Source organism: Balaenoptera acutorostrata, chromosome 1 (assembly GCF_949987535.1).
Source record: "Balaenoptera acutorostrata chromosome 1, mBalAcu1.1, whole genome shotgun sequence".
NCBI classification, from domain to species: domain Eukaryota; kingdom Metazoa; phylum Chordata; class Mammalia; order Artiodactyla; family Balaenopteridae; genus Balaenoptera; species Balaenoptera acutorostrata.
This window is the reverse complement of record NC_080064.1, coordinates 160418101-160430504: the sequence shown is the minus strand read 5'-3', so window position 1 is coordinate 160430504 and position 12404 is coordinate 160418101. Positions and strand designations below refer to the sequence as shown.

The 12404-nt window shown below is 41.2% G+C and overlaps 1 protein-coding gene across 14 annotated transcripts in view; it reads left to right on the top strand.

Annotated features, from left to right (window-relative positions):
• LOC103015852 (cyclin-Y-like protein 1) overlaps nucleotides 1-12404 on the top strand; it is a 311035-nt gene that overhangs the window by 269829 nt on the left and 28802 nt on the right. Inside the window, exon 1 of one of the 14 annotated variants that reach the window (XM_057542058.1) lies at nucleotides 7222-7568. The exons of 12 other annotated variants lie outside the window; for them this stretch is intronic. In XM_057542058.1, coding sequence (XP_057398041.1) covers nucleotides 7343-7568 — 226 coding nt within the window. In that variant the 5' untranslated portion in view covers nucleotides 7222-7342. Of the gene's footprint in view, nucleotides 1-7221; nucleotides 7569-12404 lie in introns of those variants that run through there. One more of the 14 variants, XM_057542067.1, reaches the window with a different exon arrangement.

Sequence of the window (12404 nt, the reverse complement as noted above, 5' to 3'; positions counted from 1 at the left end):
TTTAAATTGATTTAATGTGTTATTTTTGAAAACATAAGTTGGGATATCACAAAATGGACTTAGTCTGCAGAGGCTTACTTTCAACCAGAGAGCTCCATTTCCATGTTCCGCTTAACGGAAGCCAAAATGATCTTCCTTCCCAAACCTCTTCCTTTTCCTGCACTATCTAAGAAAAAGTAACCACACTCTACATAGTTCCCTAAGCCAGAACCCTAGCAGCCATTTTTGCTTCTCTTTTCCCCTTCCCGCTCCATATCTAGTCACTGAGCCCTTCTATTCTACCTCCCAAATGACCTCAGATCCTTTCCCTCCACTCCAATCTCTGCCACTGCCTTTAGTTTGAACCCTCACTCCTCTCTTAGATGAATATAAAGTCTCTTAATGGGTTTTGTTGCTTCCATCAGTCCTACTTATTCTCAAGCGTGACCTCACTACAAACCACCTGATAGTGACTCCTTAACTTCACAACATTCAATGGCTCTCATGTTTCTGGGAAGAAAACCAAGCTCTTTACCCCAGCATCTACTTGGGGTTAATAGATCTAGGTTTGAATTTCAGGTTTAAGCACTTTGCAGCAGTGTGACCTCAGACTATTGGGCTTTCTAAGCCTTTGTTTTCTCACCGTGCCTGAGGTCACTGAGGGCAGGACTATTTTTCACACACGGGTGCCTGGCATGTAGGAGGGACTAATCAATGTTGAATGAAGGGAAAGTATTTTAAAATCCACATCAAAAAATTGCTCCTCCTTAAAAAAAGAAAATCCTGATACACTATGCCACTTCCAACCAAATTTGACTTCTACCTTTATTTTCTGATGATCACAATAAGATGCCTTTGGGGATCCACACAATCAGGGATCAAATCCTGGCCACACCCCTGAGCAATCGTGTGACCTTGGGAACGTTACTTAGCTTCTGTAAAATCTGTAAAATGAAGGTTTCTGAGGATTTTGTTCCCGAGGGTTAAATGAGTACCTCACTTGGAACGGGGGCGGGCGCATAGTGTTTGCCAAATGTTAACTATCGTTATCATCTTCATCAAATCAAGACCGTGGTACTTCACTTTGTGACTCTCAAGTTTGTATGAGAAAATCGTGCTTTATGCGTTGTTGTTGGCTAAAGTAGGGAAACCTGGAAACTCCTGCCGTGGAAGAGAGAAACAGGCGAGAAAAGCGAGTTGCTGAATCCCAGCGCCTCAGAGGTGGGAGGGAGGAGTTCGGTACCTAATTTACTGATGAGGAAGTGGAGGGGTGATGTGTCCTCGAGTCTCATTCAAGACACAGCCACAGCTCTTTATTGAGAGTAGGACCAGGGCCCCGGGGGTTGCTATGGTTAAACTGTAGGCGGAAACTAACACTCTTTGGAAGGCAAGATAGGAGGAGCATTCAGTTATAAAAAACGGTCAAAAATTGGGGTGAAACTAAGTTCGTTGAGCGATACATCAAATGAGTCAACTGTCGACCCGGTGAAACCGAGTTGCTAACTGAACTGGCATTTTACGAACAGGGGCTTTCTACAGAGCCCACTGACTCAGGACGGCTTCGATTAACAAACGCGGCGTTTTTACTGAGCTCTGACCACCACAGCAACAGTCAGCTCTACCCACCACCAGAGCCTCCCATCAAGCCTCTTAGATAGCCTCAACCACCAGAGGGCAGAGAACAGAAGCAAGAAAAACTACAATCCTGCAGCCTGTGGACCAAAAACCACAGTTACAGAAAGACAGAGAAGATGAAAAGGCAGAGGGCTATGTACCAGATGAAGGAACAAGAAAAAACCCCAGAAAAACAACTAAATGAAGTGGAGATAGGCAACCTTCCAGAAAAAGAATTCAGAATAATGATAGTGAAGATGATCCAGGACCTCGGAATAAGAGTGGAGGCAAAGATTGAGAAGATGCAAGAAATGATTAACAAAGACCTAGAAGAATTAAAGAACAAACAAACAGAGATGACCAATACAATAACTGAAATGAAAACTACACTAGAAGGAATCAATAGCAGAATAACTGAGGCAGAAGAACGGATAAGTGACCTGGAAGACAGAATGGTGGAATTCACTGCTGTGGAACAGACTAAAGAAAAAAGAATGAAAAGAAATGAAGACAGCCTAAGAGACCTCTGGGACAACATTAAACGCAACAACATTCGCATTATAGGGATCCCAGAAGGAGAAGAGAGAGAGAAAGGACCAGAGAAAATATTTGAAGAGATTATAGTCGAAAACTTCCCTAACATGGGAAAGGAAATAGCCACCCAAGTCCAGGAAGCGCAGAGAGTCCCATACAGAATAAACCCAAGGAGAAACACGCCGAGACACATAGTAATCAAAGTGGCAAAAATTAAAGACAAAGAAAAATTACTGAAAGCAGCAAGGGAAAAACGACAAATAACATACAAGGGAACTCCCATAAGGTTAACAGCTGATTTCTCAGCAGAAACTCTGCAAGCCAGAAGGGAGTGGCATGATATACTTAAAGTGATGAAAGGGAAGAACCTACAACCAAGATTACTCTACCCGGCAAGGATCTCATTTAGATTCGATGGAGAAATCAAAAGCTTTACAGACAAGCAAAAGCTAAGAGAATTCAGCACCACCAAACCAGCTCTACAACAAATGCTAAAGGAACTTCTCTAAGTGGGAAACACAAGAGAAGAAAAGGACCTACAAAAACAAACCCAAAACAATTAAGAAAATGGTCATAGGAACATACATATCGATAATTACCTTAAACGTGAATGGATTAAATGCCCCAACCAAAAGACATAGACTGGCTGAATGGATACAAAAACAAGACCCATATATATGCTGTCTACAAGAGACCCACTTCAGACCTAGGGACACATACAGACTGAAAGTGAGGGGATGGAAAAAGATATTCCATGCAAATGGAAATCAAAAGAAAGCTGGAGTAGCTATACTCATATCAGATAAAATAGACTTTAAAATAAAGAATGTTACAAGAGACAAGGAAGGACACTACATAATGATCAAGGGATCAATCCAAGAAGAAGATATAACAATTATAAATATATATGCACCCAACATAGGAGCACCTCAATACATAAGGCAACTGCTAACAGCTATAAAAGAGGAAATCGACAGTAACACAATCATAGTGGGGGACTTTAACACCTCACTTACACCAATGGACAGATCATCCAAAATGAAAATAAATAAGGAAACAGAAGCTTTAAATGACACAATAGACCAGATAGATTTAATTGATATATATAGGACATTCCATCCAAAAACGGCAGATTACACGTTCTTCTCAAGTGCGCACGGAACATTCTCCAGGATAGATCACATCTTGGGTCACAAATCAAGCCTCAGTAAATTTAAGAAAATTGAAATCATATCAAGCATCTTTTCTGACCACAACGCTATGAGATTAGAAATGAATTACAGGGAAAAAAACGTAAAAAAGACAAACACATGGAGGCTAAACAATACGTTACTAAATAACCAAGAGATCACTGAAGAAATCAAACAGGAAATAAAAAAATACCTAGAGACAAATGACAATGAAAACACGACGACCCAAAACCTATGGGATGCAGCAAAAGCGGTTCTAAGAGGGAAGTTTATAGCTATACAAGCCTACCTAAAGAAACAAGAAAAATCTCAAGTAAACAATCTAACCTTACACCTAAAGAAACTAGAGAAAGAAGAACAAACAAAACCCAAAGTTAGCAGAAGGAAAGAAATCATTAAGATCAGAGCAGAAATAAATGAAATAGAAACAAAGAAAACAATAGCAAAGATCAATAAAACTAAAAGTTGGTTCTTTGAGAAGATAAACAAAATTGATAAGCCATTAGCCAGACTCATCAAGAAAAAGAGGGAGAGGACTCAAATCAATAAAATCAGAAACGAAAAAGGAGAAGTTACAACAGACACCGCAGAAATACAAAACATCCTAAGAGACTACTACAAGCAACTTTATGCCAATAAAATGGACAACCTGGAAGAAATGGACAAATTCTTAGAAAGGTATAACCTTCCAAGACTGAATCAGGAAGAAACAGAAAATATGAACAGACCAATCACAAGTAATGAAATTGAAACTGTGATTAAAAATCTTCCAACAAACAAAAGTCCAGGACCAGATGGCTTCACAGGTGAATTCTATCAAACATTTAGAGAAGAGCTAACACCCATCCTTCTCAAACTCTTCCAAAAAATTGCAGAAGAAGGAACACTCCCAAACTCATTCTATGAGGCCACCATCACCCTGATACCAAAACCAGACAAAGACACTACAAAAAAAGAAAATTACAGACCAATATCACTGATGAATATAGATGCAAAAATCCTCAACAAAATACTAGCAAACAGAATCCAACAACACATTAAAAGGATCATACATCACGATCAAGTGGGATTTATCCCAGGGATGCAAGGATTCTTCAATATACGCAAATCAATCAATGTGATACACCATATTAACAAATTGAAGAAGAAAAACCATATGATCATCTCAATAGATGCAGAAAAAGCTTTTGACAAAATTCAACACCCATTTCTGATAAAAACTCTCCAGAAAGTGGGCATAGAGGGAACCTACCTCAACATAATAAAGGCCATATATGACAAACCCACAGCAAACATCATTCTCAATGGTGAAAAACTGAAAGCATTTCCTCTAAGATCAGGAACGAGACAAGGACGTCCACTCTCACCACTATTATTCAACATAGTTCTGGAAGTCCTAGCCACGGCAATCAGACAAGAAAAAGAAATAAAAGGAATACAAATTGGAAAAGAAGAAGTAAAACTGTCACTGTTTGCGGATGACATGATACTATACATAGAGAATCCTAAAACTGCCACCAGAAAACTGCTAGAGCTAATTAATGAATATGGTAAAGTTGCAGGTTACAAAATTAATGCACAGAAATCTCTTGCATTCCTATACACTAATGATGAAAAATCTGAAAGAGAAATTATGGAAACACTCCCATTTACCATTGCAACAAAAAGAATAAAATACCTAGGAATAAACCTACCTAGGGAGACAAAAGACCTGTATGCAGAAATCTATAAGACACTGATGAAAGAAATTAAAGATGATACCAACAGATGGAGAGATATACCATGTTCTTGGATTGGAAGAATCAACATTGTGAAAATGAGTATACTACCCAAAGCAATCTACAGATTCAATGCAATCCCTATCAAATTACCAATGGCATTTTTTACGGAGCTAGAACAAATCATCTTACAATTTGTATGGAGACACAAAAGACCCCGAATAGCCAAAGCAGTCTTGAGGCAAAAAAATGGAGCTGGAGGAATCAGACTCCCTGACTTCAGACTATACTACAAAGCTACAGTAATCAAGACAATATGGTACTGGCACAAAAACAGAAACATAGATCAATGGAACAAGATAGAAAGCCCAGAGATTAACCCACGCAACTATGGTCAACTAATCTATGACAAAGGAGGCAAAGATATACAATGGAGAAAAGACAGTCTCTTCAATAAGTGGTGCTGGGAAAACTGGACAGCTCCATGTAAAAGAATGAAATTAGAATACTCCCTAACACCATACACAAAAATAAACTCAAAATGGATTAGAGACCTAAATATAAGACTGGACACTATAAAACTCTTAGAGGAAAACATAGGAAGAACACTCTTTGACATAAATCACAGCAAGATCTTTTTTGATCCACCTCCTAGAGTAATGGAAATAAAAACAAAAATAAACAAGTGGGACCTAATGAAACTTCAAAGCTTTTGCACAGCAAAGGAAACCATAAACAAGACAAAAAGACAACCCTCAGAATGGGAGAAAATATTTGCAAATGAATCAACGGACAAAGGATTAATCTCCAAAATATATAAACAGCTCATTCAGCTCAATATCAAAGAAACAAACACCCCAATCCAAAAATGGGCAGAAGACCTAAATAGACATTTCTCCAAAGAAGACATACAGACGGCCACGAAGCACATGAAAAGATGCTCAACATCACTAATTATTAGAGAAATGCAAATCAAAACTACAATGAGGTATCACCTCACTCCTGTTAGAATGGGCATCATCAGAAAATCTACAAACAACAAATGCTGGAGAGGGTGTGGAGAAAAGGGAACCCTCTTGCACTGTTGGTGGGAATGTAAATTGATACAGCCACTATGGAGAACAATATGGAGCTTCCTTAAAAAACTAAAAACAGAATTACCATATGACCCAGCAATCCCACTACTGGGCATATACCCAGAGAAAACCGTAATTCAAAAGGACACATGCACCCGAATGTTCATTGCAGCACTATTTACAATAGCCAGGTCATGGAAGCAAGCTAAATGCCCATCAACAGACGAATGGATAAAGAAGTTGTGGTACATATATACAATGGAATATTACTCAGCCATAAAAAGGAACGAAATTGAGTCATTTGTTGAGACGTGGATGGATCTAGAGACTGTCATACAGAGTGAAGTAAGTCAGAAAGAGAAAAACAAATATCGTATATTAATGCATGTATGTGGAACCTAGAAAAATGGTACAGCTGATCCAGTTTGCAGGGCAGAAGTTGAGACTCAGATGTAGAGAATGGACATATGGACACCAAGGGGGGAAAACTGCGGTGAGGTGGGGATGGTGGTGTGCTGAATTGGGATTGACATGTATACACTGATGTGTATAAAACTGATGCCTAATAAGAACCTGCAGTATAAAAAAACAAACAAAACAAAACAAAACAAAACAACACAAAAAAAAAACAAACGCGGCGCTTCCCACAGGACCGGAAAGCTCGGAGCGCGAGAGATGAATGGAAACCAGAGTCCGGGGCGCGCCGCTCGGGGGGCGGGGCAGCCGCGGGCGGGGGCGGGGCATTGTGAGTCACATGCCTGCGCTCTGAGGGAACTCTGGTCGTGATTGGTCCGTCGTAACCAGGTGACCGAAGGACACATTCCGGTAGGCAAGGGCCGGCCGAGCTAGCTACTTTCAGTTGGGAGGCGGCGGCGGAAGGAGGAGGAGCTCCGGCTGCGCTCTCTCCCTGCAGTGGTTGCGTGTCTCAGCGCTTGTCTGGTTCCCACCCCTTTTAAATAAGCCGGTCTGGTCACCGCCCTCACAGACTAGTTGGCTCCGGGGAGGCGGCGGCGGCGGGGGTGCGGCCGGGGCCGGGCCCCTGCCCGGGGCCCGGCGGCTGGGCGGACAGGAGAGCGGCGGGCGAAGTCGCGTCTGCATGTGCGGCACAGCCCCGGCATAGCCCGGGGCTGCCAGTGCCCGCCGCGCCATTGTTGGGGGAGGGGGCGGCTTCTGAGCTCAGCGGAGTCGGGGGACGAGCGGAGGCGGCGGCGGCGAGGAGTGAAGGCGCCCCATGGGGAACTCGCTGTCTTGTTGCCTGTGCCCCAATGCCAGCCCCAAGGTGGGCCGGCGCAGGGGGTCAGCGAAGCCGGACTACGAGTTTGAGGTCTACAAGGCGGCGGCCGGGAACGCGGTGGCAGTAGCTCCGGCGGTGGCTACCGTGGAACCCGCCGAGTTGGATTTCGCAGGTGGCGAAGGCCACCACCTGCAGCACATCAGCGACCGGGAGATGCCCGAAGGTAAGAAGCGGCGGGCGCACCTCGCCCCTCGCGGGGTCGGCGCCGTCTGCTCTCGGGCTTACCTCTGGCCTCCGCCGCCCCCAGGGTCCCCCGGGAGGGAGACGCCGCCTAGGGCTCCTTCTTGCCCGGAGTTGGCTCTCCCAGGGCTGGGCACCGGGGACGAAGGCTGGCTCTGCTTGGCATCCCCACCCCTTATTCTTTACCAGTCGCGTCCGGCCAGTCTCCTTCCCTCTTCCCTACCCGAATGCCCAATTCTTTCCCCCGTTCCCATTTCCCAGCCCGGCCTGAGACCCTCCAATCCGCGGCCCTTCCTGTTCGTGGTTCTATTTAACATCTCGTGGGACTTAGCAGAGACTTTCTGGTGTATTCTCTCTTTTCTTAATGAAAACTTAAATACTCTAACTTCGGCGTATCCATCCCGTCTCCCTATCCAGATGGTACCTAAGCGAAGGAACTAGGTAAGGGCCTGATGATAGACTTCTATTCGTTAAGGTAGTTGATACTCGAGACAATTAAGACAAACATTAGAGGATTTGTCATTTAAATTCAAAATAGAGATGGACAGAGTCAGTATGGTGTTCTTAACTAAAATTCTTTGGATTTTAATGTTTTTAGTCGCCCTGATAGAAGCTACTTTATCCCTTCTAACTATAATTTGAACACGATAGGAAAGAAAATGGTGGGAGAGGGGCTTAAAATAACTGTGAACGGTGTGAAACGTTACTGCCACGGCTGCAGAGAATAGTTGTTGGGTTTTTTTTCTTTACCAAAGGAGACCCCATGGAGTTCTGATTACTTTTAAATTCCCACTTTGACACAAGTATGTCTTCAGCTGCACAGCCTTAACCGACTTCTTTTGCACGTTGCCTGTTCTAAGGGAGCGGTGAGGTGGTTCCTGAGACTGCTGGACAGAAGTTTCAAAGGAGAAAAAACAACTTCAGATTGTCATTTGTAATATAAAGGTTTGGGAGTTAACATACCACATCCATCCTGCAGAAAAATGTCTCCATGGCTCCCTCCTCCGCCCCCCCCCCAGTAGAATACTATTTAACTTTAAGAATGTTCAGGTAAAAGTTCTGATGGCTAAGTGGCTGGGGGTGGGTGTTGTCGGGGAGGAGAGGAGAGAGAGCAGAGAGGAAATGTTTGATTTTTGCCTCTAGAATTTTGGAAAGGGATGGCTCTAGGTTAAAAAAAAAAATTTCTGGGTAGCATAGTGGCACTTTAATAAAGACTGTTCTTTGAAGTATAAAACATTGTATCATAAAGATGTTAAAGCCCCACTGGCCCATTTGTTTCATTTAAATGCCAGAGATTATTTCATTATTTCATAGACGAAATGTCTTACAGCTCTTCTATTTAAATTTTAGTTGGGTTTATTTAATTTCTTTAAAAGTTAGAATAATTAAGCCTGTGGATTCACCCTTATGATGGACGTGGCTTTGTAAGTGGAAAGTACTCCCTTTTCAGAATAGTTAGATATTGTGAAAGAATGAACAAATTATGTGAATTAATTGTAGCTTTAAACACAAAGCATGTAAGTACTTGTGAAAACTGCTCTGCTTGTTGCTATAAGGTAAGCCTCTAAATGATTTTTAAAAACAGTTAGTAGTTGGCTAATGTAGGATGAGAGACGAAAATTGGACCTTTATAGAATTCTTTTAAGATTTACAATGCATTTTCTTGTGTATTTCACTTGGCCCTTCCATCTACAAATAAGGCCCGTATATATTCTCCCTCTGTTGCCGATGAAGAAGCCAAGACTTAGAGATCTGAAATGACTGTGTAACACAGCTACTGAACAAAAGAGACAGACTTGGGAGGTGGTAGATATGCCAAATTCAGTTCTTGGGATGCTTAAGAAACTGTTTAGAGTGCACCTTATATTTTATAATTTATCCATAAGTTAGGCCTATCTCAGCATACTCCAGTTTTGATTATTGCCATTCCAGTTTATTGTACACAACTCAGAAGCAACATTTACCTCTCCATTCTCTGTCTGTACATATATTGCAATGGATATGAATAAAAGTAGAAGTCATGAAATAGCCTAAATTCATCAGTCAGGTAAACACGTTGATATAATTTAAAGAGTTTGTTCTGGTGAAATCCAATTGAAGCCGAGAATGCCCTGGACAGAGGGACATTAGGGGAAGCTGGTAAGCGGGCAGGTAAGGTACTAAGCATTTAGCATACGACTATGTATGATAAGGAAGGAGTGCTAAATCAGGAACTGGAAAAATAGAGTTCATGAGTACAGAATTTACCTTTTTATGTTTAACATGATTGTTAAAATTTCATTTCAATTTGTCTTTTTGGGGGGGGCATTCAATAAAGTGATAAGAGAAACCTCAATTTCAGCATTTGCCTATTAATTAAGTTTCCATAGAAACAAGGTCAGAACACCAAATATAAAGCACAGGCACATTGGAAGTTTGCTCTTAATGTCTTTATTTCAGACAATTTTGTATCAGTTTCCCTGGAAACTGAGAAATACCTACTCAGATATAAAACATTTTGGCTTTTCTACAGTGAAGAATTATTTGGTTACTTAGAGAAAATCGTACATAAATGATGCTCTGTCTTGTTCTTCAGAAACATTGGAGAAGAACATGATTTCTTCAAGCCATCTCAAAAAAGTAACTCCTAAGAACGTAGTATAGATTTCAGATAGACTCAAAAGAATTGTTTACTACTTTGTCTTTAACAGTATATCTAATATAACTGATGGTAGTGTCATAATAGAAAATAAGATGCTACGGTCCTATTATCTGATTTTATTTTTATTCATCAACTTTTCATACAGCCTTTATGTTCTGACCTTAGGAGCTTTGCTAATTTTCTGGTGAAAGGTGCTCTCTCAAGTGACCCCTACCTCCCATCCCCCTGAAGAGTGGGTAGGGAAGGAATTGGCAATATGATGTGGAAAAACCTCTGAGCGACAGATCTTTCCTTTTTTTGGTGACAGTATTAATAAACATTTGATGTAAAAGATTTAGAAAACACAGAAAAGTCCTTCACTCACACTCAGAATATCCAGAATTTTTATTACTATTTTGGTGTTGATTCTTCCTGAACCTTTTGTATGCATATAAACATAACATTGTGTTTATTTTACAAAGATGGGATTGTTCTTTCTGTGCCACTTTGTAACTTTTTGTTATAAAGAAAAGTAACGACATGAAGCTCCTGGAACTGTGCTGACACCTAGAGAGTGCTCCAGGGTGATGTATTTCCATGCAACTGCGCATAGCTCTACAGCCTGCCTTTTACCAACTGTTTACTGTGCCATCGAATGATTGGAGCATAATTCATTTACCCAGCCTTTATGGTTGAGCATCTTTTATAATCCCATTATAATGCTTTATTCAGGGGACACAGATAAAAACTGATGCATTGTATTGATACTTCCCTATAGCATTCTGATTGTACACTTTGTCTTACGACTTCATTAAATTCATAGGGTGAGTCATTTTGTAGTAAAGGTATTTTAACATTAAATGTTCTTTTCCCAAATTAAAGTTACCATTGATTTTTCACTGAACATTAGATTTCCTCTTTTAGGTTTTCGTGGTTCTTGGTAACCTGTCTTGTGTCTTTGATTCTGAGTAACTAAACTACTACTCTAAGAGATCTGAAATTAACTCTGGTCTTAGGTGACAAACACATCAAAAGAGAGCATTAGAAGAAATCTTAGATGATGTGGGAAAATTGGGAGAAACTTAACTGGTTTTGGGTACACTGAAACATGATTATTAGGCACCATTCCAGAGGCAGGACAAACAGTGGTTAGACAAGACAAAACCCGTATCCTAACTCAGGTCCTTACTTTCTAGAGGTGCCTGGGGGCTGACGACACAAGAATAACATCAGGTGAGAACACTAAGAAAGAAAATGAAGGTGTAATGGGCTGGGGAGGAGGACAGTTTTACAAGGGGTGGTTAAAGACAGCTTCTCTCCTTAAGCGACCCATGAGCAGTCCTAAGAGAGCCATGTGAGGCTGTGGGAGAAGAGGCTTCTGTGCAGTTCCTAAGAAGGGAATATGCTTGATGCGTGCCAAGGACAGAAAGATGGGTGGCTGCAGCTGAGTGAATGAATGCCAGGAGGAATATGGGGGATTAAGACCTTGTATGCCTAGTGGGCCTTGACAGAAAAATATGAATTTTAGTCTAATTGTCATGGGAAACCATTGAAGGATTCTATGCAGGGGAATGATGTTAATTCTTAGAAAAAGGGAAGGGGGGTAGAGAGGGTGGAGGGAGATCAGACCAGCTACTGTGTGAGAATAGACTGTAAGGGTGGAAGGAAGCAGAGAGGGAGACCAGTTAGGAGGCTGGTGCGGTGGCTCAGGTGAGAGCCAACAGTGGCTTGAACAAAAAAGCGATATTAATAAGGGTCTAAAATAGGCTGTAGTATATAGATTGCTCTTGCATTTCATTTGATTCTCACCATGTTCTGAGTTAGGTAGTGTAGGAATTCTTCTCTTAGGTATAAATTGAGTTGTCCAAGGTTTTAAAAATGAGTATTGATAGAGAGTAGGACTGTAAATTCCAAATGCATGGCATATAGGAACAGAATTTATTGTTGACATTATGTGAGCTTCTTTGGAATACTACCTTTTTTCTCACCCTTTTTTGTTGTTGTTGGTTTAGTGTATGAAAGTAATAAAACTTAAGAGTTAAAACAGTAACACTGCATAACGTGAAATGAAATGAAGGTAACTTGCAACCCAGAAAGGTTCTTAAAAGTCCAAGAAACTGAGTAAAGTACTCTTTAGAAATATATAAAGCCAGGTGTACTTACCTATGTGTCACCTCTCAGTCATGCACTGTAACACTG